This window comes from Chroicocephalus ridibundus, chromosome 1, assembly GCF_963924245.1.
Source record: "Chroicocephalus ridibundus chromosome 1, bChrRid1.1, whole genome shotgun sequence".
In the NCBI taxonomy this organism is placed as follows: domain Eukaryota; kingdom Metazoa; phylum Chordata; class Aves; order Charadriiformes; family Laridae; genus Chroicocephalus; species Chroicocephalus ridibundus.
Window position 1 is genome coordinate 19,384,675 of NC_086284.1, and position 25,398 is coordinate 19,410,072.

The following is a 25,398-nucleotide window of genomic DNA, read 5'->3' on the forward strand; positions in this document are numbered from 1 at the left end:
GGGATACAACGAACCTAGGATTTTCTAATTTATGATGAACAGAATAGGTGGTTCTGTTTTTTGCTGATTTCCAAGCAGAAGCAAGCTGGCAAAGCAAGAAACAACAGCAGGTATGTACATCCAGATGTTGTACACCATCATAACAGTGTGCTATTTCTAGAGGACTATTAGAAAGAAGTTAATCCACAGATTTGCTTACCTCAGCAGATGAAACATATCAGGCTGGGTTTATTTTGCAAGTTTTTGATTTTTTTTTTCTTTTTTTTTCCAAGCTGATTGGCACTTTTATCAATAAGTCATTAAGTCGACTTTCCAAAGGTATGTGTTGACTATCTGCTAAGGGGGGAATAATTAAGCAGAAAGTTGCTCAGTGCAGGATTTCTGGAAAAGCTAGATTGTCTTCAACTTTGAAATCACATATTCTAAACTGGACACTCAAGCCAGGTATGCAGGTATCCAGATATGGTGTGACAAGTCATATTAAGAACCAAAAGCTTGAAAATGAATCACATAATTAGAATTACTTCCCCACAGCGATAAGCCAGACAATATGGATGAAATAAAAGATTAGGAAGAAAAAGGATTAAAATAATGCATCAATCTGCCTTCTAAAATGATTTGTCCCTTATTGAATGGTATATAGTGCTCAATCTGATCTTCTTTTAAGCTCTTTAAAATTAAGGACATATTTGTTCCCTTAGGTCAAGATCCCCAGCTCTCAGTTCCCATTCAATGACATCTTCATTTAGTGCCAATGTCAGGTCTTGAATTACAGATAACAGATATTTTACTAAAAAAACTAAATATACTTAATATATATATATTCTGTATTTGGTTGGAATATTATTTTTTTAATCTGGATAAATTAACTAGGTATTACAAATTTACAGGTGTTCTGATTGCTCTATAGCAAATCCCTTCATTTCTTCCAGTAAACAACACTGTTTCCTTACTCAGACTTCATCCTGAAAAATATCATTCTTTAGTTAAGCCAGGACAAACCCTGTCCTATAAAAATGGCGTTTCTGAGTCTTTGCATAAGTTGCTGTTAGCAGAGTAAATTTCATCTTCAGTAAAAAACTTCCAAAATTTTTTGCATGAGAACCTATTAATTTGTGATTGTGCTCCTACTAGATGCTGTGTGTTTTCAAGGGACTTTCTGTAGAAATATGCTGGTTCATGACAAAAAAAGAAATATGCATTTGTTATGTCAGCGCTCATTCTTAAAGATAAACCTGCTTATCATTGTCAGAAGTTTCAGAAGTTTCAAAGTTTCCTGACTCCTTTAGAGCTTAAGAAATATTTTGTTCTTTTTTCTTTCATTTTTAGTTAATCTTTAATCATGCTACTGTTTTTCGATAACAGTGAAAGATCCATTTTTCCATATAGGAACATGAGGGTTCAAAAGACTAGTAGTTTCTAATAATTTTGAAGTATGCAAGAATGAGGCTTGAGAAATACTTTTTTCTCAGTTTGACAGTCCACAGTTACCCTGTTGAAGCAGCTTGTTTTACTTCCTTGTGTTATGCCACACAAGAAGAAAAGCCCTATGATATATGCAGCTAAAATAGTGAAATCAAGCACTTAGAACTGTGAAAATCAAGGAATTGGAGCTGCATCTGTGATTTCAAATTTGTTCCTTTTTAGACATACATTATTTATCATAAACTATCATTACACAATTAATTTGAACATTTTCCATGTAATTCTGACTCCGTATGTAGTCATTACTCAAGTGAATAAATATTTAGTGGAAAATTTCAACCCATCTTTTCCTACAAGAACCTTTATGGAAATTGAGAGATCTGAGGAATAAAACACAACAATACATTGGCCAATAACATTAGGAAACACCAAATTTTAAATATTACCCCACATCAAGTTCCCTTGAATATATATAACACTTATTTATATGACTGATCAAGCATCCTTTCTCTAGGGCTGCTGTTTCTCCTTCTGGGACTGTACTGTAGCCCAAATTCCAAAAATGTCAAAAAATGTCGAACGTGGAAATCCGCACTGCTTGGTTCTCCTGGTAGCCCTCAGTACTGCGAGGCAGCCTATAACGGATGAAAATGAAGGAGACATTTCATCTGGTGCACACAGAAGAGCATAATAAATGCATAATAAATGCAAAGACATTTTCCTTCAGGATCAGTTTCCTTCAGAAACAATTTGTTCTGTGTAACCTAATAAAATCTATGAAAGAATTAAAAAAGGGTAGAAAGCCTACTGAATGTAATGACGAGGATATGAAGAGGGATTCAGGTATTTTACTGGCCAGAGAGTTAGCACAACATACATACACACACACACACACAAACCCTTAATTTAAAAATAAAAGAAGGAGTTGTCCTAGTTTGAGGTAAAATGACCAATTTTCTGTTCAGTAATTTTACTTTGCAGCTAAGCCTCTTCTAACTAACTGAACTCTCTGAAATTAACAGCATATTTTTAAGACTGTAGTCCACTTCCAGAGACTGATAAGACCTGATTATTTATAATTTATGCCAAGGAATGGTATGAAGAGGGGCTCTTGCTTATACTAATTGCTGTAACAACCAAGGCCAGCTCACTTTTTGTTATTTGCTTTGTTAGAGGGTTGTAAGCGGAGAAGCGTAGAGGGGTCCACCTGTGGGGAGGAGTGGAGGTGACCCCAAACTGACCCACAGGGTATTCGATCCCATCTGCATCATGATATTCTTTACTTTGAGGGTGGTGAGACACCGGAACAGGTAGCACAACTGGAGGTGTTCAAGGCCAGGCTGGATGGGGCTTTGAGCAGCCTGGTCTAGTGGGAGGTGTCCCCGCCCAGGGCAGGGGGTTGGAACTCGGTAATCTTTAAGGTCCCTTCCAACTCCAACCATTCAATGACTCTATGATTCTATGATTTCCTTTTCATCGGGTGTACCCAATAACAGTCTTAAGTCTAATTTTTCTTCTATGAAACCTGTTAGACATCTCAGGTAAAGAATTCTCACAAATACTTAATACGTGTAATATTTTTCATCCATTATCAGAAGTCATATAAATTTTTCAATTAACAGGTTTTAATTAAATCTTTCCAGAAACATCTGATTACAGATCAAACCATAATTTGCGAAAGTTAAAAAGAAATTACCAAATTCGAGTAGCAGATGAAATAGTAGCAAGTGAAATCTAAGGAAATTGTTTTTTAAACTTCTTAGCACTTTTCAGTGTTTCTTGAGTATCTTTTAAGATGTGATTACAAAGAAAACCACATATGTCTTGATTTGTCTACACTGCTATCCCAGAAACTTCTGATCTGGGCCGGATGCCGTAGCAAACTATTCTTGGCAACTTTGGCTTAGTAAATCCTGTTTTTCCTAACCCACGAGAGGATTTTCAGAGCCCTCCCTGTGCTTCGTGCTAGCACAGGTATCCAGCTACTTGCGTTTCAAGTAGGTATTTTAAAACTAACTTAGTATCTCTAACCTACACCAGTGTCACAGTAATAACTGCCACCTAGACCTACTCAAAGATTATTTGGTTGCAGACGACATGACAGCTGCTGTTGGTTCTATATTAGTATCATTAACCTATGAAAATATATTCAACATAACGACAGCCTGCCACGCTGAACTTCATAAAGTAGTTCAAATCATTGTTTGCTGCAGGTCATTAAGAAACTAGTAAACAGACTATTTAACAATGATGCTAATGTAAATTTTCCATGACAGCAGTCACTGGTATCCTGCTGACAAACGACAATGTCATTGCAACGTGTCCTTAGAGCTCAGTAATTACTTCAGTATTCATAAGTGTATTTGGCTGGAAGTTTACCTGATCTGAATGTAAAAACTCTCAGTAAAGTTTACACATGCTAGGTGCATCAGGTGCATGTACAATGTGAATATGTTTGAAATACCTCTAAAGAAATTATCTGTTCACCTGGGGCATTACACTGTCTTCTTCCCACCACTCAAGATTCTTCCTGAAATACTGCATTATTAAACTATTCCTTTAGCTCCTTAGCTTACAAGATAATGCAATAAGAAAACATTTCAATGAACAAAAAGTGAAATACTTCCAAAGAATGGCAATAAACTAGATTTACGAGTGTCCTGCCTACCTGTGTAAAACAGGCCTGTGTTATTTCAAAGGCCACTAGCATAGTTTGCAGCATAGTTTTATGATGGTGATTCTTTCAAGCTGCTTTTAAACCTTCTAAAGTATTTGAAGGACAACATCTGAATTTTAGTAGTTAAGTCACAATATCTAATATTTCTAAATTAGTTTTATATATTAAAGTGTCCAAAACCTGATTAAATATACCTCCAAGTGCAGAAAGAAATAGAAACCAGTGTATTTCAAGCATCAGTGATTACATAGGAGAAGTCATATAAGACGGGGATAGTCTCAGAAAACAAGAAACCATGTATCTTTAAAAGAGGGATAATGGGGAATCCAAAGAAAACAGAACACTTCAACTAAATATGGACTATGGAAGAATGGAATAGATGTGTAAATGGTGAATTTACAAGCACCTGGAGAATAAAAAAACCAGCCAATATGGATTTTTGAAGAACAAACTATGTCAAGCCAAGCTAATCTCCTTCTTGGACAGGATAACTGCAACACTGGTTAAGAAGAAGAATAAATTTGCTGTATCTTGAGTACAGTAAGACTTTTAATATTTTTCCATACTAAATTCTCACAGGAAAATGAGGGAAATGTCATCTACGTGAAAAAAAACATAAAGACGGTGTGTGACTGCTTGAAAATCTCTTCTCAAAGAATAGTTATCAGTACCAAATGGGGATTTTCTTTCAAGCCGGTTCCCTCAGAGATTCCAGGCCCAACTCTGTCCAATATTTTCATTAAAAATATGTATTACAAAGTAAATGGATAAAAATTTGTAAATGAAACCAGGATGTGTTAGGGTTACAGAAGTCTGGAGAAGACCTTCAGAAGTCAAAACTGTCGTAATAAAGGCATACCCCAGAAATTAAAAAAAAAAAGAGAAAGCTCAGAGCACAATAACTAGTAAGGAGAAATTAATAGCTAAAATGCCAAATGAGGAAAAAGGATCTGCAAGTTTAAGTGTATTAGAAATGGTCTGTGAGTCACCAGTGCAGTATTACTGCAAAAGAAGGAAAGGCAAAATCTCATGTTGTCAAGAATTTTGCAGGTAAAATATGGGTGAGGATCATGTTCTTCTACGTGTTTCCAGGGAGAAAGCAGCTGAAGCAGTGCGAGCAGTCCTCGGAGCTGTACTCCAAAACACATGTAGTCACTCTGGAAAGAATACAGCAAAAATCATCAAGAAAGAGAAGAGGGCTGAGAACGCATTACCCATGAGGGAATACTGCAGAAGAAGGTTTTCTTTTAGTCTAGGCAGGTAAAGATTTGATAAGTCTTCCAGATTCTTAATAGGAAAGACAGTGATCGATTGCTACCAATTGTTCACGAGAAAGAAAAAGAACCCAGTTTAACTTGCAGTAAAGACTATATAGGTCATATATTAAGAAAAAGACTGAGAGGAGAAAAAGCACGAACAGGACACCCTTGGAAAGTCTTTTGGCAGAAATTCTGAAAAAAATGTACCAGATGATAAAAATCTCTGTGGGAAGCTCTAGCATATTTGATCCTTCCCCAGCGCCAGGGGACTGCACTATGTAACCTTTGGAAATCTATTCCATCCCTGCATTTCTAATTCAATGACCACATGATGTGCTTTAGCAAGGACCATTTATGGATTTTTTAAGAGAGTGCTCTAAGTGACATAAGGTTAGATGATTTCGCCCTTTCGCAGAGTAGTATTTTCTTCCCCAAAAGGCACCCCTGATTCCCTTGCGCTTACTTACAGATTACAGTGCTATTCAGCACAGCTAAAGACAGAGGAAGCTGCCATAAAATGTATTTTGATAATTTTTATAAATATGTTTACATAAATGATTAGGACAAAATTTGACCTGTTTTAAAAGATGCTCCATGAATAAATGTTGTGTGAATAATCCCTAGCTTCACAGAGTATGAATCACTGTGTATTAAACATTAAATAAATCAACAGCTTTAAAATTAATTGCTTTTAAGGTATTTTAGGGATAGATGAGATCATTACAGCACTGATTTGCTTCATATAACTTCACCTAGTTATGTAACAGACATACCCACCTTGATTTTCGGTTAGGATAACTCATCCTCATTATACATTTTTTAAAGAAAAAAATAACGGCATAAAACCAGACACGTCTTGACTATCAGAATACTTGTAGGAACATACACCGTTGAATAAATACCAGGTATGCTTACAGCACTTAAGGCATCAAAGACTGTTCTGATTTTCTAGGAAAACAGATTCTAGTTCTACAAACACATAGCACGTGGCTAGAGCTGAATGGCAGCAATTATCCAATCTGCAGCTTTTGCGGTGTGGGGGACGGGTGCTGGAAGCTTGCTAGAGCTGAGGCAAACAGACAGATTTATTTGACATCAATTTTAACCCTATCATAGGGAGAATAATAAAAGTCTGAATACAGACAAGCCAAAACTGTGGGCTGAAAATGCATCTCCTAATGCAGGCAATATTGTATGAGCTCTAATTAATGTGAAAATTAATCAGAAAATAGACTATATCTCTTTGTGTGTGTGTATGTGTGTGTGTGTGTGTGTTAAGAAAAGCATTAGTTTGCATGATCATTTTTTTCCCAGAGCTGAGAAATAGTTTCATGTAACTAATGCTTTGATATAAGAGTCTGGTATGATGGCAGCATATTTATCTCTCAAACATGCAGACACGGTCTGTTAGAAACTGGGAAAAGTAAGACTAGATCACAGGACACAGGTGAAAAGTATCATTGTTATTGGCAATAAACCTCACTAAAATGAATTTTTACGAGCAATTTACTGTATCAAGCTGCAGTTACATTCTATAAGTATAATTTTGTAGAAACAGCATTGAAGGTTTCCTGGTTATTATGCTTGAAAGACTTTTTATCAAATTTGCTTCACTTCATGAGTTAAAAAGACAGGACAGAGGCTTCTTCTCAGCAATTTCACCATCCCCTTTCTCCCCCTAGATCTGGAATTCAGAATTGTCCTTTTTGCTCATCCAACATGATGCTGCTGAGGCTTCTGCAGCTGGAGCTGACGTGGTCGCGCGCACAAGCCACAGAGAAGCCAGCTCACCCTTCCACATGCGCGGCAGCACCAGGGTGGTGAACACGAGAAATGAGCTAAAAAACTCCCACCTTCAAACAAAGGTGAACTTTGGGGTTTTTTTGCAGGAAATGACAATTAGGTCAATACAGCAAGCTCCTCTGTGTTGTGAACACAGGCCATTCTTTATACTGTTCTAACATCTTCCTCACTCTGCTGCTTAGATTATGTCACAGAGGTTATAGCAAAACATTTTAATGAAAACTGGTAAGAAAATTAAAAGTATTTTTCATCAACTGGAAAAAAAAAGGGTTTTGGGGGAAATTCAAATTTTTTTTCATGGAAATAGTGTGACGTTTTGACATGTTTTTGTTTTTTTTCCTGAATAGAATCCAAAGAAACTGTCTTTTTGATTTAGGGAAAAACAATTTTTATTCCTAGTAAGTCACATTCCAAACATCTGTAATTATCTAAGTCAAGTTTCTGTTTCCTGATGATTTTCTTCTGGTTTCTTCCCATCTTATTCCACGCTGAATTCAGTTTCACTGCAGTTTTCAACTGCAGGGGGGAGGAGTTGTTACTGTGGCTCTTGCTCACTTAGCAGATGTAGAATCAACATCCTACTCCCAGTTAAAAAAGGTAATATTTAAATTTAATATTTAAGTACTGTATGATTCAGAACGGCCATATGCCTCCAATGCATAGTGGTGGACATACGGGTGAACAGCCTTTCTTAACCTGTAGTCTCCCTTTCAGGGATAGACCAGGTTGGCCAGACTTTGTAGTTTAGGTGATTACCAGCCAGACACCTCAAACATACCCAAGGGAACCCTTCTTTTGCTACTTTAGAAAAGTACTCAAATGAGTAAGTCTAAAACCAGGAATGAAATACACTTATTTTAAACACTATTTCACGTAAACTTACTGACAGTTGGTCTAAATCATACAGTACCTAGAAGACTAACAATAACTCACTTCAAATTCAGGAAATATTATAAACAATGGGCAGAAACCAGCATTAGCAAAAGTTGATCTTCTTTTTTTCACTATATAAACAAGGCCAGATGGGCTCAGGTGGAATGCATTTAAGTTGGTGCATTTTCCCCACACGCACACCTCTAATTGATGAGGAAATTGCCCCATCCTTCAGAACTGCCTGGCATTTACTACTGCAATAAGATGTACTTAGGAAAGAAACATTGCTTCAAATTTTCATACTTTCTCAGGTACATTCTATGATGCAGCCCAGGTTATAAATCTGGGCCAGAAGAAACCCATTACACCATTAAAAATGTAACGAAGATGAGATCAAATTTAAAGGGTGTAGATTCCAATTTTGCTCTTGTATCAAATTCCGAGGAACTTAAGCTGTCTGGGAAGTATTGCAGAAGAATCTCACAATACTAATTGATTGAGCAATAGAATGGCAGATGAAATTCCCTATTAAAAAAAAAAAAAGAAAAGCAGTGCACATGGGAAAAATAACCTTAACTATACATACACAATGATAGGCTCTAAATTAGCTATTACCACTCAGGAAAGAGATATTCAAGTTTTTGCGGCTAGTTTCCTGAAAACATTGTCTGCATGCTCAGAGGGAAATGGCATTTTTGGAACGATTAGGAAAGGAAATGAGTAAAACAGAAACCAGTTTTACACCTGAAAAACTGTGTCCTATTCTGTGCGTCCTATTTTTCACAAAGCCATAAGAAGCAGAGAGAATAGTGGCAAGGATGACTGATATATAGTACAGACTATAGGATACCGGATGGCAGAATAAGTAGAGTAGGATTCTTCACATTTGAAGAGGTGACTGAAGGGTGATATTAAAAGCTGTACAAAACCAAGGATGATACGGGATGGTAAATGATTTTTACCTCTTTTTTCTTAGAGAAGTGCCAGGGGATGGTCAACATAAAATGAGGTTTAAAACAAACTCAATAAAATATTTTCTTAGAATGGGATTATAGAGCCCATTCGCATAGGATACTGTGGACACTGGCAGTAAATATAAGGAAACAATGACTGTAGGCAGCCCTGCAGCACGAGGATCTCGATGAAATCTTCCCTTAGGAACCTTGAAGCCCTGGCTGTTAGGAGGTGCGAGCAGTCAGCAAGGAAGAACCTCGACAAAGTGCTTCAAGTTTAAATGAAGGACTGCTCAGCTTCTCATACTCTTCCCTAATAAACCACCATCAGCTGATATTAGACATAGGATACTGTTCTAAATGGGCATTGAGTCTAACTTAATATGGCAGTTCTTAATTATATCAGTGTTACCACATTTTTCTCAAACTGAAATAATCCTGACTGGTATCAGCATGACTTAAAGCGTAATCAGGAATTTTTGCTTTCCACAGGACGACCACAATAACCTCTCCTTTCATGGTCAAGGTCTCTTACCATACCACTTTAATTTCTGAAGTTCGATAAGCTTGCAAAGAATGATGTTAACATACAGCGTGGTGGAAACGAGTGGGACCAGTGGATTAATTTATTCAAAGCAAAACGCATTGTACTACACTTGTTTCAGTATCAACATAACACTCTTGATGAGAAGCACTATTAAAAATAATTACCTGTTTTGTCTACCCTAGAATGAAAAATAAATCAATAAGAAAGAAAATGCTAGAAAACACTGTAAAGCAATTTCCTGAAAATCAGTTCTGCTACTGGAAGGAAACCATATGTTGTTCTGGTGCCCTGCTAATCTGTTCGGTACCGCTGGTATCGTTTCAAAAGGTGATGCGAGACTATGCCAAAGGGTGGAGTGTAAAAAATTCTACATAGATGATTTGTATTTTATTTACGTTTTATTGCCCAGAAGTGCTAAGCACACCACCGAAGACATAGCCTTGTCCCAGAGTTTACAGTCTAATGGATCTATTTGACAGATATGTGAGCTACAACATTTCATAAGGCAAGAAAGAACCAAGAAAGGACAGGGTGTTGAGTCAATTGTTTTCTCCATCATTCATTTATTGCTGAAGCATTCCCAGTGACCACACAGCCAAAGCTGCAACGAGAACTGCATCTGAGGCAAGACTGATCTAAATGACCGAATCCAGTTTCGGGATGGAACTCGGTGCCCAGATGGTTGTGCCACGGGGAGGGAGCCTTTGTGGCGCAGACATTTGCCTGCTGTGGAGGAGCTCGCGCAGCAGCACGGGCACACAGACCAGGGTCAGGGTGTTGCCTGTTCTCCCGCTGTCGCTGCCTCGGTGCACCTGGAACCTGCTGGGGAGGGAGGGTGGTGGGTGTCTATTTCTGTCTCTTGCTAGTGAAAGCGCTCTTCTCCTTTCCTCCTCTCTGTGCTCCTAATATCCTAGCCTTGATAATTAGCACAGCTTCACTCTCCCTCTTCCTCAGTCAAGTCCTCAGAAAGTTACATGTCTCCAGGCACATAATGACATGCCTCTTTAATAGACTGTAATAGCTGGGATTTGCATTTTGGTTGCAAGAACACATAAATATGAATCAAACCTGCTACTTCAGCATGAGGGTATTTATCCATACATAAGCATGACAAACTCTGTCCATACTGCAAAGTGTCTGTGTCCTTCATATCCTGCTTTTCCTCTGGGATTCCCATAGGGTGCATGCCTCTGCTATCTTCACTGCAGTTTTATTCCTCCTGGCTAACACGTAGCCTTCATTTCTTCTGTAGCACAGATCTTCTCATATTCTTCTGTTCCTCCAGGGTCTTTTCATAAAGGTATTTAGTTCAAGCACAAGACCATCTGATCAAGAAAACAGCCAAAGTTTTCCGATCCTTGCCAGCATCATATTCATGCATCTTCTGCAGTGGGACTCATTCAGGTGCTGCAGCAGACAGTCAAACTCTCAGCTGATGCTCTAAAGAAGGAGTCTTCTCCAGTGGTGACCCCCAGGCAAGGCCAACGTGAGCTGTTAACATGACCTAAGGCGAAGCAAGCATTCGCCACCAAGAACCAGCAGCTCCTCTCCAGACTCCCTCTAGTCTATCCCCTCCATACTCTTTACACATTCAATAAAGCATTTTACAATAATTTCTTAATTTCTCCAATATTTTGTTGTATAACTCAGAGATCTGTCCCTCTTTCCCTTAATCACCTACCTCAACCTTCACGGTCTGCCTGAAGGGGACTAGGGGCAGCCAGGGACCCCAGTTCAGAGGTGGCTTCATGCAGCAGCTCTCCAGCAGCCACCAGGAAAACACACAAACTCTCCCTTCTGGTCTCTTGCTTGGCAGTGTACAGCTGTATTGGGTTTATGAGGCAAGTTTGGGGGGGGAAGGGTGGGACACAGATGTGGCAGGGGCCCCCTCTGTGAGAAGACACCACAAGCTGCCACCATGTCAGACAGAGCCGGCTCCAAAACAGACCCACCACTGCCCAAAGCCGAGTCCATCAGTGATGCTGGTGGCACCTCTGTGGTAACATATTTAAGAAAGAGTAAAAAAATGCTGCACAGCAGCTGCATGAGAGAGGAGTGAGGAAAATGGGAAAGAAAGAGCCCTGCAGACATCAAGGTCAGTGAAGAAGGAGGGGGAGGAGGTGCTCCAGCTGCTGGAGCAGATTCCCCTGCAGCCCATGGAGAGGACCATGGTGGAACAGATAGCAACACTGCAGCCTGTGGACGAGCCCATGCTACAGCAGGTGGAGAAGCCTGAAGGAGCCGCAGCCCATGGAGAGCCCATGCCAGAGCTGGCTCCTGGCAGGAGCTGTGGCCTGTGGAGAGGAGCCCACGCAAGAGCAGGTTTTCTGGAAGGCACTGTGGGCCATGGAGAGCCTGCACTGGGGCAGTCTGTTCCTAAAGGACTGCACCCCGTGAGAAGGACCCACACTGGAGCAGGGGAAAAGCATGAGGACCATGCAAGGAGAAAGGAGCAGCAGAGATGAAGTGTTATGGACTGACCAGAATCCCCATTCTTCATCCCCCTGTGCTGCTCAGGGGGAGGAGGGAGAAAAATCGTGAAAGAAGGAGTGAGGTTGAGCCTGGGAAGAGGTGTCTGCGTGTGGGGTGTCACGCAGTTTTGTCTTTGTTTCTCACCATCCTACTCTATTCTTAATTGGCAATAAATTATTTTTCCCTAAGCTGAGACTGTTTTGCCTGTGATAGTAATTGATGAGTGATCTCCCTGTCTTTACCACGACCCATGAGCTTTTTTGTCTTATTTTCTCCCCCTGTCCTGGTGGGAGTGAGAGAGCAGCTTGGCGGGCGCTCGGCAGTCAGCCAAGGTTAACCCACCAGAGCAGCAGTCAGTCTAAAAACTTATTTCACCTTTCTTCCCCTCCAGCCTTAATCTTGATTACAACCATGTTACCTTTTCCAGTTTTTCTGTAAGATAAACGTTGTGATCAATTACTTGATCATCTGCCATTCAATTCTCAAAACTTACTGAAATGGCATTTTCCCCCTTTGATGCTGCAATTTTCTTTTTTTTTTTTTTCTTGTGTCTTTAAAATCACTATGGTGGCCTCTTCCCTTCCTTCCTCTGCTTTCCATAGCTGCAAAAATGACCCCGAGATGTCTAAGCAAGGATGTGTCAAGTAGAGGATGGGATTATTTCCAGGAACAGTACTGAGTAATACCATTACAGGAATACCGGGTTCATCTCTGATAGTCAACATTAGAAACCAAAGCTAGACAAAAAGCAGGTTTTAACAAATGAGAGTAGGTACAAACTGGAACAACTTACCCAGGAAAGTGATGGATTTCCTGTCACTTGAAGTCTTTAAATCAAGATTGGATGTTCCACTAGAATGTATGTTCCAACTCCAACAGAAACTACAGCCTTGATGTAGGAAGTGCTGGGTGAGACTCTTGGTCAAATCAAATTAGACCAGCGTATGAAATGGTTCCTTGTGGACTCTAAAATTAAATTTCAGTTAACATGCTAGGATTATATTTGAAAAAGACCAAAGCATATTCCTTAGCTCAGTTGGTAAGCAGTAACTTGCTGTGGCACTACAATGGACTATACTATACGTATAAAAATCCTAATCTTTTATACATATTTGGCGTGAATTCACATGAGTATGTGTCACCAAGTTAACTAATTTTTTTACTTCTTTCCAAGTTCACTTGCTGCTACTGGTGAAGAACAGCCATTAAGGAATGGAAATATTATTCCTTTTTCATTACTTTTTAATTGGATTTACAAAGTCAAAAAATTAAATGCCAAAGGATAGAAGAAAGGAGGAACCAAATTTTTAGGGAGAATTTAGGGAGAATTTAGGGAGACAAAGGGGGCAAGGGAAGGAGGCAGAAAAGAAAGACAAGCAAGAGCAAAAGCAGAGGTCACAAAAAGCCATGGCTAAATAATGTGAAGCACAAGCCTGCAGATTCAGAGGAAGGATGGGAATACGTGGAGGGAAAGTAAAGGGAATTAGAAGATTTACTGAAAAATAAAAGAGTGAGTATTCTCAAATGCAGGTGAAGCCTGTTTGCCATTGATCTGCAAAGAAATCTCTCACAGAGTAATTTATTTGCAGGAACTCCACACTCTCCCAAACACACACACACACAGGCACAGTCACGCACACAGTCACACATACCCATGCAGATAAGTTTATATATATATACATATATATATATATATCTGTTTTCAATGTTCTTTGCTTGCTCTTCAGGGTACGTGGTTGACGCTAAGTAACTCGCAGTCATGCTTCAGAACTCACTGCCACCCTCTGCAGCAATTAAAGGGGGTGTCTCTCACCCCCTTGGTGAGAGCTTGGGGACGTGGGCTATAGTATTAATCTAAGAAAGCAAACGTGAGTGAAAGCTGGTTAAACTCTGGTCTTAGAGCAGATGTATTTGAACACAGAGCCACAAAGTTCACCTTAAAAATCAATATTCTTTCATATTACCAATTAACATTTTAAAATTAATTTGTTGGATCAGTCATTCCCTGTGACTGACAGAAACCTCTCTGCAAAGCCCCATGTAAAACCAGAAGCTCCCATCTCTGTCATACAGCTATTGTTGTATGATTTCATTACCTATCATTTGTTATATATATCTTTTAATTATTAACTGCAATATCCCCAGACTTCTGGCAAGCCGCTCTGGGGAACTTCCAAGGCTTGGAAAGAGAAATCCAAAGGCACCAAAACAAAAAAAGGTCTAGACACAAAAAAAGCTCCATTATTTTTTCCCACCTGAAAAGAAAAAAAAAAAAAAAGAACGAAAAAAAGAAAAAAAAAAGAGGAAAGGCGGCGGCACAGGAGCAGGGAAGTTTTCCTTTCATTTGCTCCCTCTCCTTTTGCCATGAGTGCCCACAAGCGCCCAGCGCTTCCCTGCTCCATCCTCTGCCGCAAACCCCGACAGCGCGGAGGGGGTCCCGCTCCTCCCGTGCGGAGCCCCCCGCCCTGCCCCTCCGCGTCCCCCTCACCCTCCCCACCGGCTCCGCAGCCGCTCAGCGCACGCAGATACGCCCTGCCACCTTCATTAATAATAATTGGTACTTAATACCACCAGCCCCGAGCCGCGCGGATGACGGGCTGCGGCGGCCGTGCCTCCCCCGCCCCGCGCAAAGCCCGGGGCCGCGACCTTGCCTGGCCCTCGGTACAAACTTCCGCGCCCGCGGATCTGCGAGCGGCAGAAAGGGGGGGGGGGGGCACAAAAAAAAAAAGAAAAGAAAACAAAAAAACCCCAAACGTCGCTTTCGCGGTGGCTGCGACCGCCGGCGCTGCAGAAGCGTCGGGCGGCACCGCGGTGCGGTGCGGAGAGGTGCGGAGCGGCGCGGAACGGAAGGGACGGCGGGCGCGGAGCCGCTCCCCGCCCGCGGCGGTGCGGGGGGTGCGGGAGGCGGCGGCGGCGGGGGGGGGGGGGGGCGCGCACGGCGCATGTCCGCCCGCACCGCACCGCGCCGCGCCGCCACTAGACGCTGTGTCGTGTCCGTCCCCCCTACCCCCCCCCACCCCCCAGCCAACCCCCCCCTCGCTCCCCGCCGCCGCCAAACTCACCACCATCTTCTGCATGTGCAACATTCGCTGCCGGACAGAAACCGCTCCCCGGCGATGGAGACTGCGGGAAAAATCCGGCGCGGCGGGATGGCTTGCTGAAACGGCAACCGGAGAGAGAGAGAGGCAGAGCGCGAGCGAATAGCAAACAAATAAAACAAAACACAAAAAAAAAAAAAAAAGAAAAAAGAAAGAAAAAGAAAAAGAAAGGAGGAAACCTCTCTTTTTCTCCCCTTTCCCTCTTTTTTTTTTTTTTTTTTAAATTCTTGATTTTGTTTGTAGCCACCTCGTCCTCAATGCCTCTCTGAGCAGCATCTAGCGAGCGAGCGAGCGGGAGAAGGCGAGACAGAGAGGCAAAAGAGAAGATGAGGATAATTTGCAGACAGCTTGTCTTGTTGTTTTCTGGCTTTTGGGGACTAGCAATGGGAGCTTTTCCTAGCAGTGTGCAAATAGGTAAGCGCTGCATTGGGCTGTGTGCGTGTGTCCAGGGCTTCAATCCTTTCCAAAGTGAGTTTGGGAGGGAGGCTCGGAAGGCAGTTTGGGGGTTTTCTCCTCCACCGCTTATCCCATTTCCCTGCCTTCCCGGAAAATCCGCGTGTATTTGTGTATGTTTGCCTCCGTCGGTGTGTGTGTGTGTGTGTACATACATACGCGTGTGCGTTCGCGGGCGGCAGGGAGGATGCTCGCCTTTTTGCAGAACTCGTTCCAGCTGCGGGCTGTGGAGGATCGGTAAGGGGAGGAAGGGGCTTGGGGACGATGCCCCTGGGGCTGCTTCAGCCCCCTCCGGCATCCCCGCCCCCCGCTTTTGCCTGGCTCCCGGAGGGATGGCGAGTTAACGTGCACCGGAGGTTGCGGTAGCCGGCAGGGGTGTGGGGTAAAAGGCAACGCTGCCCGTCTTTCCCTTCCCATAGTTGGAAAGTTTAGGATTTTGTAGGTCTCTCCGTGTAGTCCTGTGCCCCCTCCTCACCCCTTTCCCATCGCCTCCTGCTTCCCTCCTTTCGGACGTGTTTCGGATGGGGCGCAGCTATCTGAATTCTTTCCAGCTCAGCTCCATCACTGCATCATTTCTCGTGGACTCGTAAAGATGCTGCTAATAAGGCTGAGCTGCTCCCTGCCTGCACATGGCTGCAGAGGAGCAAAGTTCATTATATTCCTGTTCAGTGCAGATTATCCTACACAGAGTTGGTATCTTTTTTTTTTTTTTTTTTTTTTTTTTTTAATCCAGAAAGCATCGTTCCCTTTAATCAGCCCGCCACTTAATGTAAGAGGCTGTTGAGTAGCTGATTTACCACTGTGTTCGGTATCACGGAGATGGAGGCTAAACACTTTCAAAGGTCACTGTAATCATGACAAATCTGGGTAGCTATGTATGAAAGGCTGGAAACTGAGAAGTCAGAAAAGAAGCATGAATGCATCAGGGAGGTTAAAATCGATTGAGGGCAGTGATTTAAAGGCAGTGGTTGTGATTATGAATATGATTAGTTCCTTATCCATTAAAGTCTCAGGACTTGCCTTACTGTGCAGCTTTGTCAGAGACAGTTGCTTGGTGTTACGAGATAGGAAGTAGCTTGCAAATAATTCACCCTGCTTCCTTTGCTTTTTGCTTTTTTTCTGTTTTTTGTAGGTGGTCTCTTCATCAGGAACACAGATCAGGAATATACTGCTTTTCGATTAGCAATTTTTCTTCATAACACCAGCCCCAATGCATCTGAAGCACCTTTTAATTTGGTTCCTCATGTAGACAACATTGAAACAGCTAACAGCTTCGCTGTAACAAATGCCTGTAAGTAAACATGCCATTGATCTGACCACCTTACGGGTAAATTGCAGTGGAAATAACAGGAAACCACATCATTATCTTGCATTGCAAATACATCAGTAAGTCTGTCTTCAGTGTAGATACCCTTTGCAGAAGAGCAAAAGGGGCAGCAATCCTTGTTAGTTTCTAAGTGGAGCAAAATCCCCTCTCCTGCCTTCTGCTGACTAACCTGATGTGACATTTACTTTAGTGTTATTGCTGTAGTTTCTTGCTTCTGGGTTTCTATGGAGATGAATTTTGTTGTTGTAAAGAAAAATTATGAAATGTCTCGATCAGTCCGTAAACCCCACAGTTACTCTTGTTCGCTTTTGGGTATGGCGTGCCTTGCGTGTGTTTGAAAATATACGGTAATATTTGTGCTCACAAATGCTTTTCTAATGGCTGGGAAGGAGAGAAGGAAGCAGTGGTGTGCAGGATAATATATCTGAGTTGGTTGACGCTGCAGTTGATCTGGTGATGTCACTTGAGGCAGCCCTGCTCTTATATTCTAGGTTGTAAATGTCTCTTATCATCTCGTAATGCATACATCCTGTGGATATGTCTCTATGCATCCATACATTGGTGCCAAATCAAGTTAGTATCTGATCTACTTGATTTCACAGACCACCTCAACTGGAACAAATACCCTCTTCCTACTATATATTTTATACACACACCCCCCCGCACACACGCAGATGCGCATACGCCATGGGAGGAAAACAGAAAAAGAAATGCCCTTACCAAATGAGGTAAAATTTTATTTAAAAAAAAAAAAAAAGGAAAGTATAATTAGCTGAACTTCCTACATTTAAATCATCTCAGGGTCTTTAGCGGTGGTTAAAACACGTGCTGGATACTGCTTTATCTCTGAGAGTGGCAAAGCTTTATTTCTGTTTATCTTCACGTATGTCTGGCTTATAAAAAGGAATTCATGTTATTATGTAAGACAGTGGGATATAGTGTGGCAAAGCTGAAGACTGTGGTAGCATTACTACTTTGATGTTTGCATTTCAGGACTCCATAGGTTTTCCTCTGTGGCCTTTAAGTTTTCGAATCCCTCCTCTTCATTCAGGAGTGAATCGCCTCTGGAAGTAGATGCCCTAAGCAATATTGCTGAGCGAGTTTAAAATAGAAACATACTGGAGAAGGTCTTAGTGTTCATCCTGCCTTTAAAATACCTACTACGTTTCTCTCCACTTTCTCACAGCTATCTCTGTGGCACTTTTTAATGTGTAAACGTAAAATTTACCATGCAGTTCTCACGTATAATTTATTGAATGATTGCTAAATTTATTTATATGAGTCTTTGGTACTCCCAAGTTTCAGTTGACCTTGCCACCTTATTTAACAGGAAAAGCTTCTGAGCTGCCAAAATGGCTCCATTCATTTTATGCAGGGAAGATTGATGTCCCATTAAGTGTGAATTCCATATTAAGCAATGTATTAGTTGTGTTTAGCGTGAAAATCAATATCAAATTCCATAAGGAGAAAACATTTCAAAAGGTGCTTTGAAACTGGAAGGAATCAGATCTGTGCAGGTGTACTTCATTGAGAAAATATGACAATGCGTGTCAACTTTTGCAGGCACTGATTATATATTCCATGAAGACAAATGACACAGTAGCTTTTTTAAACTTCCATTTTTAGTGAAAGAGGAGGGGACTAAAATTTTTGTATATTGAAATCAGTAATTTTAGGTGAAGTCAATTATTTTAGATTCTGCCTACGCATCCAGTTCTACCAAATAATTTCCGAGGCTATTGTTACTTTTTGGATTAAGGGTATTGCACAGTATTTCCATTTGAGCGTTAGTGAATTAATTCTGATTTGCATAAATTTTAAATTGTCTAAAATCCAACCACTTCTCCGTGTTAGACTAACACCATAGATTCAAAAAGGGTTTGCCCCAAACTTTCCTCATTTAGACTATTCGCAGCAGATTCTTCTCTCTCATTCCGACCACCTTAGGTTCTGTTCACCTTGCATTGTTTTAGCTGAGGAAGAACTGTCCCCTTCTGTTTGCTGTCATTTATAGAAATAGTGATTCATAACTGGATCCCCCTATTTTTTTTTATTTTTTTTTAACTGAACCCAATTTAATTTCCAAAGAGTTTAATGACTTGAAGATGATGAATCTTTGCAGCATGGAGGGAGGCAGAGAAAGAGTGGGAAGGTGAATGTATCTGTTATGTGTGTGTATGCTCATAAAATTCTGTACATGTCTGTAATAAATAGGCATAATCCTACAGGCCTAATTTAGGTCTGTACTTCCCACTTTAACCAACATGTATTTTTGCATTAGTGCAAGTTTGTATTTATCTCACATTTTGCAGTCTCGTGCCCATAATCCAATGTCTTCTGCTTTTTTTAAAACACTTTAATACTGAAGAATATTTTTTAAACAACAAATCTTCTCCTAATGGAACGTAGGCAAACTGACTGACAACCGAATGAACATATCGCATGTCCCTTAAGCTAAATATGAGCAGAATCCTGAAAAAATCAATTGTCTGATAGCTGGAGGACACCGGCTTCCATGTGATTGAATTTGCTGGCTTGACAGAGGCTTCAAAAGCGCAGATGTGTGAGATTTTCTAACCTAATTAAAGAACCCCCACCATCAGCCCTGAATTAAGTGATTTCATGGCAATATGAAATGATAACTCTTCGCTGAACCGCTGTGAAACAGCGACTTTGGATCTTGCTATTTGTGTAGAAATTACTCAGCGCACACGTCCCCAAATATACAGTACAAAAGCCTTCGAGCTGCTGGACTGAAATGAATATTCATGTGAGTTCAAGCGTAAAGCTCTGAGACGCGACCAGTTGCCTCTATTTCTGTTCCCATTTGCTGCAGCGGTTACTTGTGAGGATTCGGGGCCTGGCCCCTTGCGTGCGTTAGGGACAGCAAACAGACTATTTCAAAGGATTATGGATGGCGCATTAGCAGGTAACTCACTGCAACGTTGGCAAAACTTGAATTGTTTTTTTTTTCTTTTTGCTAGATAAAAACATGTAGCCAAATGTCCACCCAGGAGTACTTTTGGAACTGAAATAATTTTTGTATATTCAGGTTACTATCTATTTTCTAATGGTTATCTTTTACACAATGTTGTTTTCTTTAAGCAAGCCCAGAACGTTAGTATTTTTGTTCTAAACCATGAATGCTCATGAAACAGGTTGCTTAAGCAGACAGACTTTGTTGTAAGTTTGCAAAATTGATCTGATCTGTATCAGTTTGGAGATAGTTCTCTTTCTTTCCCGTTCCCATTTGCGTGTTTTATTTAAACTCTGTTCATTTCTTTTGCACTGCATACATTATTCAGAGAATCTCTCTTACTGACAGAGAGAGCTGAAATTATTGCAAAACATGAATAGTACAAGATTCTTACTCATCAGAACACAATACACCAGAGGTGAAACATTTGACTATTGGCATACATTGGTTTGCACATTATAAGCAGGAAATTTTGCTCGTGATTGGAAATCTGCCTTCAGCTTGATTTCAGGTGATGGAGCAATGCATTGGTTTTTGGGGAGGATTGTATATATTTATTCTTTATCTGATTGCAAAATGATTTTCTCCGCTCTATGCACCATCTATATTACATCAGTATATCTCGGCAATACAGTCAACATTAAACCTGCTTGCATACTTTTGAGAGGTAGCTCTATAATTTTACCAAGAATCATTTGCCTTCCAGCTCTTGTCTTGTGGTTGTGATTTTTTTCTGTTGAAGTTTCAAAAATCCTTAATGTATAACCAGTCTTGCAGTTCTTGTACAGGATTAGGCTAAAATGGGAAGAAAAGAGATCAATTCAAGTCTTTCATTAGTGTTTCATACTAGAAGTAAAGCTTTTCTCTGTTTGACTTCATGTGTATTCTGAGATGAGGATGTTCCTAATAAGTTGTCATTGTTTGGGGTAAATCAGACACTCCTCTGATTTCATCTTTTGCACAATTCATTTCTTACCAGATTTTAATCCCAGCAGATACAAACCTCCAAAAATGCGACTTTGTTTTTTATGTGCCACACTGATCAGAAGAAGAAAAGCCCACTGGAATTAAAAATTTCACATCTTGGAATAACTTTCCTCTTTCTGCAAGAGTTAGTCTCTTTGATGCTTATGCCCTCTGGACTAATGCGGGGTTGATGACCTGAAGTTGGAGGGGCTGATTCTGCCTCACCAGCATGAATCCAGTTTCTGGACGAGACCCAGCAAGGTTGGAGGCAGCCCTGAGGACAGGCAGGAACCTCCCTCATCACCCTGCCCTCTCTGCAGGTCTGTCTCTGGGCTTGTGAGGGGAGAGGCAATGTCATTTTGGAGTTAACTTGTCTGCTGAGACATCCCGAAAGCTGAGGAAATAGACTCAAATGTAGTGTTGCCTTTATGTTGTGACTATCTGTCATTTTACTTACAGCAGTTTCAGGTTTGATTTGCTAAGCTGCATCATAATGGGATTTTCATTAAATTTCATTATTAATTCTGCTTTATAATTACAACTCAATTTAGCAATAGGAGTGCAACCTTAGTTTAATAATCAGTGTCATTTAAAACCATGGTGTTCTTTATTTAGAAAGTGAGGTTTCGTACAGCTGAATGGTGTTTTGCTATCAAGAGCAGTACAGTATTCCCAAGGATGCAGTTTGGAGTATATTGAGAGTTACCATAAAGGCGTACCATACGGTCAGGTTTGAACTGCAAAAGCAAATAGTGTGCCAGTTGGCTAGAAAAATGGAACTGGATTAAATCGTACCCTTCTAAAATAGGATCGATTACAAAAACCCATTTGAAGTGAGTGTTTTGCTTTAATACATGGAGTTTATCTCAAACTGGACTCCAATTATTGAAAACAATTTATCTTAAAATTTCTATTATTAGCACTTGCTGATGGAATCAAAGAATACATGCGTACCTGGGTGTCATTTGCCATAAGAAGGATACTGTATATTTTTAAGATATAAGAAGGTACATATTCAAAGAGTTTCATAGCTCTAAATGTGATACTTTTAAATAGCTGTACAGCAGAGAGAAAATCAACCATCAATAGCTCCAATCCATCAGAGTCTGGATTTAATTTCCAAGGTTATTGTTGGGAAAATAAATGATGGGCCTTTGCTGAAATATAGTCAGATTTCTTCAGTGAAAATGCAGAACATGCATTTCCCTGGCATGAAAGAAGACTTTTGTCCTAGCGTGTTACTGGACTGACTAAAACTGTAAATGCAAAAGCTTTATTATAGGCTACAGAAATAATTTAATCCTCATTTCAGAGGATTAATAACAAGGATCGTGTTCCTTCATTCCTCCTGCAGAAGCCAACGCAGTGCAGTGCTTCTCGTGTAGGACAAAGCACTTTAACAAGTAAATTAAATTGATTAACTTCAGCTTTATCATTGTAATCTAAGTTTGTATGCTCGTCAAAATAGCTCATGCATTTCATTTCTAGGTCTTGATTGTTTTGAGACTTGCTTGTTCACGAGAGAGGAAGCCGTCTGCTTTGATTTCTTAACGGTTTTAGATCCTACTATGAATTGTGCAAATTCAGATTGTGAGCAGGTGAAGTTCTTTGGATTTAAACATGTTGGACCAAATAATCTCATAGTTCTTACCCTTTAATATATGACTGACTTAAAGGAGGTGAAATTTAGTGCAAAAGTTAAGAACTAGTGTAATTGCACCAGTGTAATTACAGGGAAAAACTGGCTCCTCTCTGGATTTCCATTCCTCTGGGTAGTTGGCTTGAGGCAAAGATTTTGGACTAGTACAGCACCAGCTCTGCTTCTGCAACTTAGGTAGGCATACTTATACCGAAGTTACGTGTCAGGACACACACAAAGTCAAACTAGAGAATTTATTCCTGTGCAAATCAAGAATTCTTCTTCTGAACTTGGGAAAATAAAGACTACCTGATCACAGCATCTTGTTTGGAAATTTCGGCATTGGTTTACTTTTAACCATTTTCTCAGAAGTTTTATTATCTTGCTCTATCTAGTTTGCGTTCTTACATCACTTTTTAAATTTTTTTTTTATTTTATTTTAAAGATCTTACTGCTTTTAACAAACCTGGTATGTATTCAATTGTTTGCCAATGCAATTATGGGTTGAGTATTCTTAAAAATTCTATATCAGCGATGTCTTTTTTGAGGCACCCAAGTTAAAATAGAGAAGCTGTCTTGCATTTTGGCACTCTGAGATGTTCTAGTATTTTCCAGACTACTCAGCAGCACCTGCCTTCCCAATGGGAACTGCTTACTGCCGAGCAGTTCAGAAAATTTGTCCTTAGGTGTGTGATAACGCATGGGTCAGCTGTCTGGTCTCAATAGCGTTTCTTCCTTGTGAGGACTCTGTTTCTTCCCTGTTCTTTTTCCCATAGTCCTGATGAAGCGTCTGCCTGCCTTGCTCAAGTAACTGCAGCTGTTTGTTGGGTTCCTGGTTCCTTATGGAAAGAAGATGGAACCAGAGGGTCACATACATGTCACCTTTGTCTTGGCAATGCACTGTAAAGACCCAACCCATCTTTCCTCTTTGCCAGGTTCCTCAGAAGCTGACTATAGATGAGCTTTATGTTGGGCTCAAGGGGGAATACCCGGATACTTATTAACAAGCCACTGTTCTTGCTGGGTTTTGGCCAGCTATGCTAACATTAACAAATTCCAGTTCAAACATTTGCCCTTGTCCTGCAGTCCTTTGCCCAGGCAGAGCTGTTGGTGTTTTAAATAGGGGCTCCACCTGAGCAGGGATTGCAGACTGGAACCCATTATGATGAAGGAATAGTAGGAATCAGCTTTTTTGCAAGGTGAACAGGTTCTCATTCTTTTGTCTCGCAGCTCAATTTGTTTAAAAGTATTAAATTGCTTAACTCCTGTTATTTTTTAAAAAAATATATGCTTAGAAATTGGACCCCTGGTACATAATTGCCTATTTTAAAAGAATGTCATTTAGGCTACTGTTTTTTTTGTATTCCACAGGCTATTTCAGTGTTGTATTTATATGCAACCATTGCTCCTGAAAAATGCAATCTTGTGCAGTAGCTTTCTGTATTCTAAAGTCATGGACAACATGAGCGTGACTGCAGGGTTGGTTTTTCTCCTGTAAATACAAATAGGGCACAAGAGAAACAAAAAGCACTTACACTTTTCACCAGCTTATTTATTATACTCTTGGCAGGGAAAGGCTTTATACACATTTTGAAGACTGATATTAAAATATATCCGCTTTTAACTATTCATAGCAATTCCTCTGATTCTCACTTGCAGAGACCCTCTGTAGAGTAGATTCTGTCCATTTCTGAATGCACGCTCTTCCAATTGCTTTTATGGTGCATTTGCATAGTGCTCTCTTAAACCCATAAAATTTGAACTTCAGTTTTATTTGCGCGTCACCTTTTCGTACAATTCAGGTCTGCCCAATGAATATCCATCAAACAGGTGTTTTAGGAAGGTTCACGGGTAGTGAGAGTTAATTGCTGAAAAGAATTGAGACTTCTACGCTTTGTTTGCCTCAGTTTTCAAATCCATTTATAAATGGATGTGGAATTTACATTTTCACATTGTGGGGCAAAAGGCGATGCATATGTTAGTATTAGAAATTATTATACAAAATAATTAGGAATTATTGCACAAAATATTCTAGTTTTGTTAATTTCTTTCACAGTTATGTGTTATGCTTCATTTCCTTTTGTTAAAGATTTAACTGATATCACATGGCTTTTTTTTTCAATGTCAGGGTCAGATCTGTTTCCTTAGTGGGTAAAATGATTCGTGTAATACGTATTCAAGGTAGAGGCAGAGGAAGGAGAGGAAATTCTTGTAGAGCAAAGAGAGTACAAAACGCAGCATATTATTTGTCCTGTTCTGCTTTAATATTCCTGATGTACAGTAGCAGTATTTCATGCTACTAGTTAATGTGAGATATGGGTCTGGATGGTGCCGCGTTCGGGTCTGGAAAACATTATTGAGTATAAGTGAAAAACACTTTATCAAGCACAGATACATTCAGGTAAAATTCAGGAGTAAAAAGCTATAATATTAAAAGAAAAGTGCATGCACATCGGTACACTTAGCCCTTTGTTTCCTCACCTGAGCTGATGGTGGGAAAAAGGAACGAGATTTTACAGATCCACAGTCTCAGCAGAGTTGTGTAGGACCTTGTATTAGTGATTTCCTCCAGGTTTTCTGTGTGGATGTGTCCAGGAGAGGGTTGCTAATAATGGCCTCCAGCCTTGGTCATTTCCATCTGTTTAAATTGAGAAGAGTGTTTAAGAATGGACTTTTAAAAAACACTGCAACTGGGAGCATAATTTCCTTTGAAAATCAATAGTCCTGTGCTCTTGGCTGACTCAGGAGTTTTTCTTGCTTCTACTCCAAGTAGACAGCACAAGGCAGGTAGGAGGTGGGCTCTTGGGGCTGTTTGCACACCCTATTAATGCTCTCTCTGTATCTAGCCGTTTGCGTGCCCTCCAGTTGAGAGCTGGTCAGGGGGTTTTCTTTCTCAGGTCCTCTTTTTTTTTTTTTTTTTTTTTTTTAA

General features: G+C 40.4%; 1 protein-coding gene and 1 long non-coding RNA gene across 10 annotated transcripts in view; one reads left to right on the plus strand and one right to left on the minus strand.

The window, feature by feature from the left end:
• Positions 1 to 844: 844 nt before the first annotated feature.
• On the minus strand, positions 845 to 15,174 carry LOC134513446 (uncharacterized). Its single transcript, XR_010070432.1, has 3 exons — positions 15,072 to 15,174; positions 12,803 to 12,975; positions 845 to 2,060 (listed from the first exon to the last, which is right to left on the minus strand). It is a non-coding gene; the product is annotated as an uncharacterized LOC134513446 (long non-coding RNA).
• A 92-nt stretch (positions 15,175 to 15,266) lies between these two features.
• The window catches only part of GRIA4 (glutamate ionotropic receptor AMPA type subunit 4), a 228,287-nt gene continuing 218,155 nt past the window's right edge, over positions 15,267 to 25,398 (plus strand). For 2 of the 9 annotated variants that reach the window (XM_063330125.1, XM_063330107.1), the window contains exons 1-2: positions 15,271 to 15,521; positions 16,693 to 16,851. In XM_063330125.1, coding sequence (XP_063186195.1) covers positions 15,434 to 15,521; positions 16,693 to 16,851 — 247 coding nt within the window. In that variant the 5' untranslated portion in view covers positions 15,271 to 15,433. Of the gene's footprint in view, positions 15,522 to 16,692; positions 16,852 to 25,398 lie in introns of all 9 variants that reach the window. The other 7 variants (XM_063330098.1, XM_063330115.1, XR_010070426.1 and 4 more) reach the window with 7 other exon arrangements.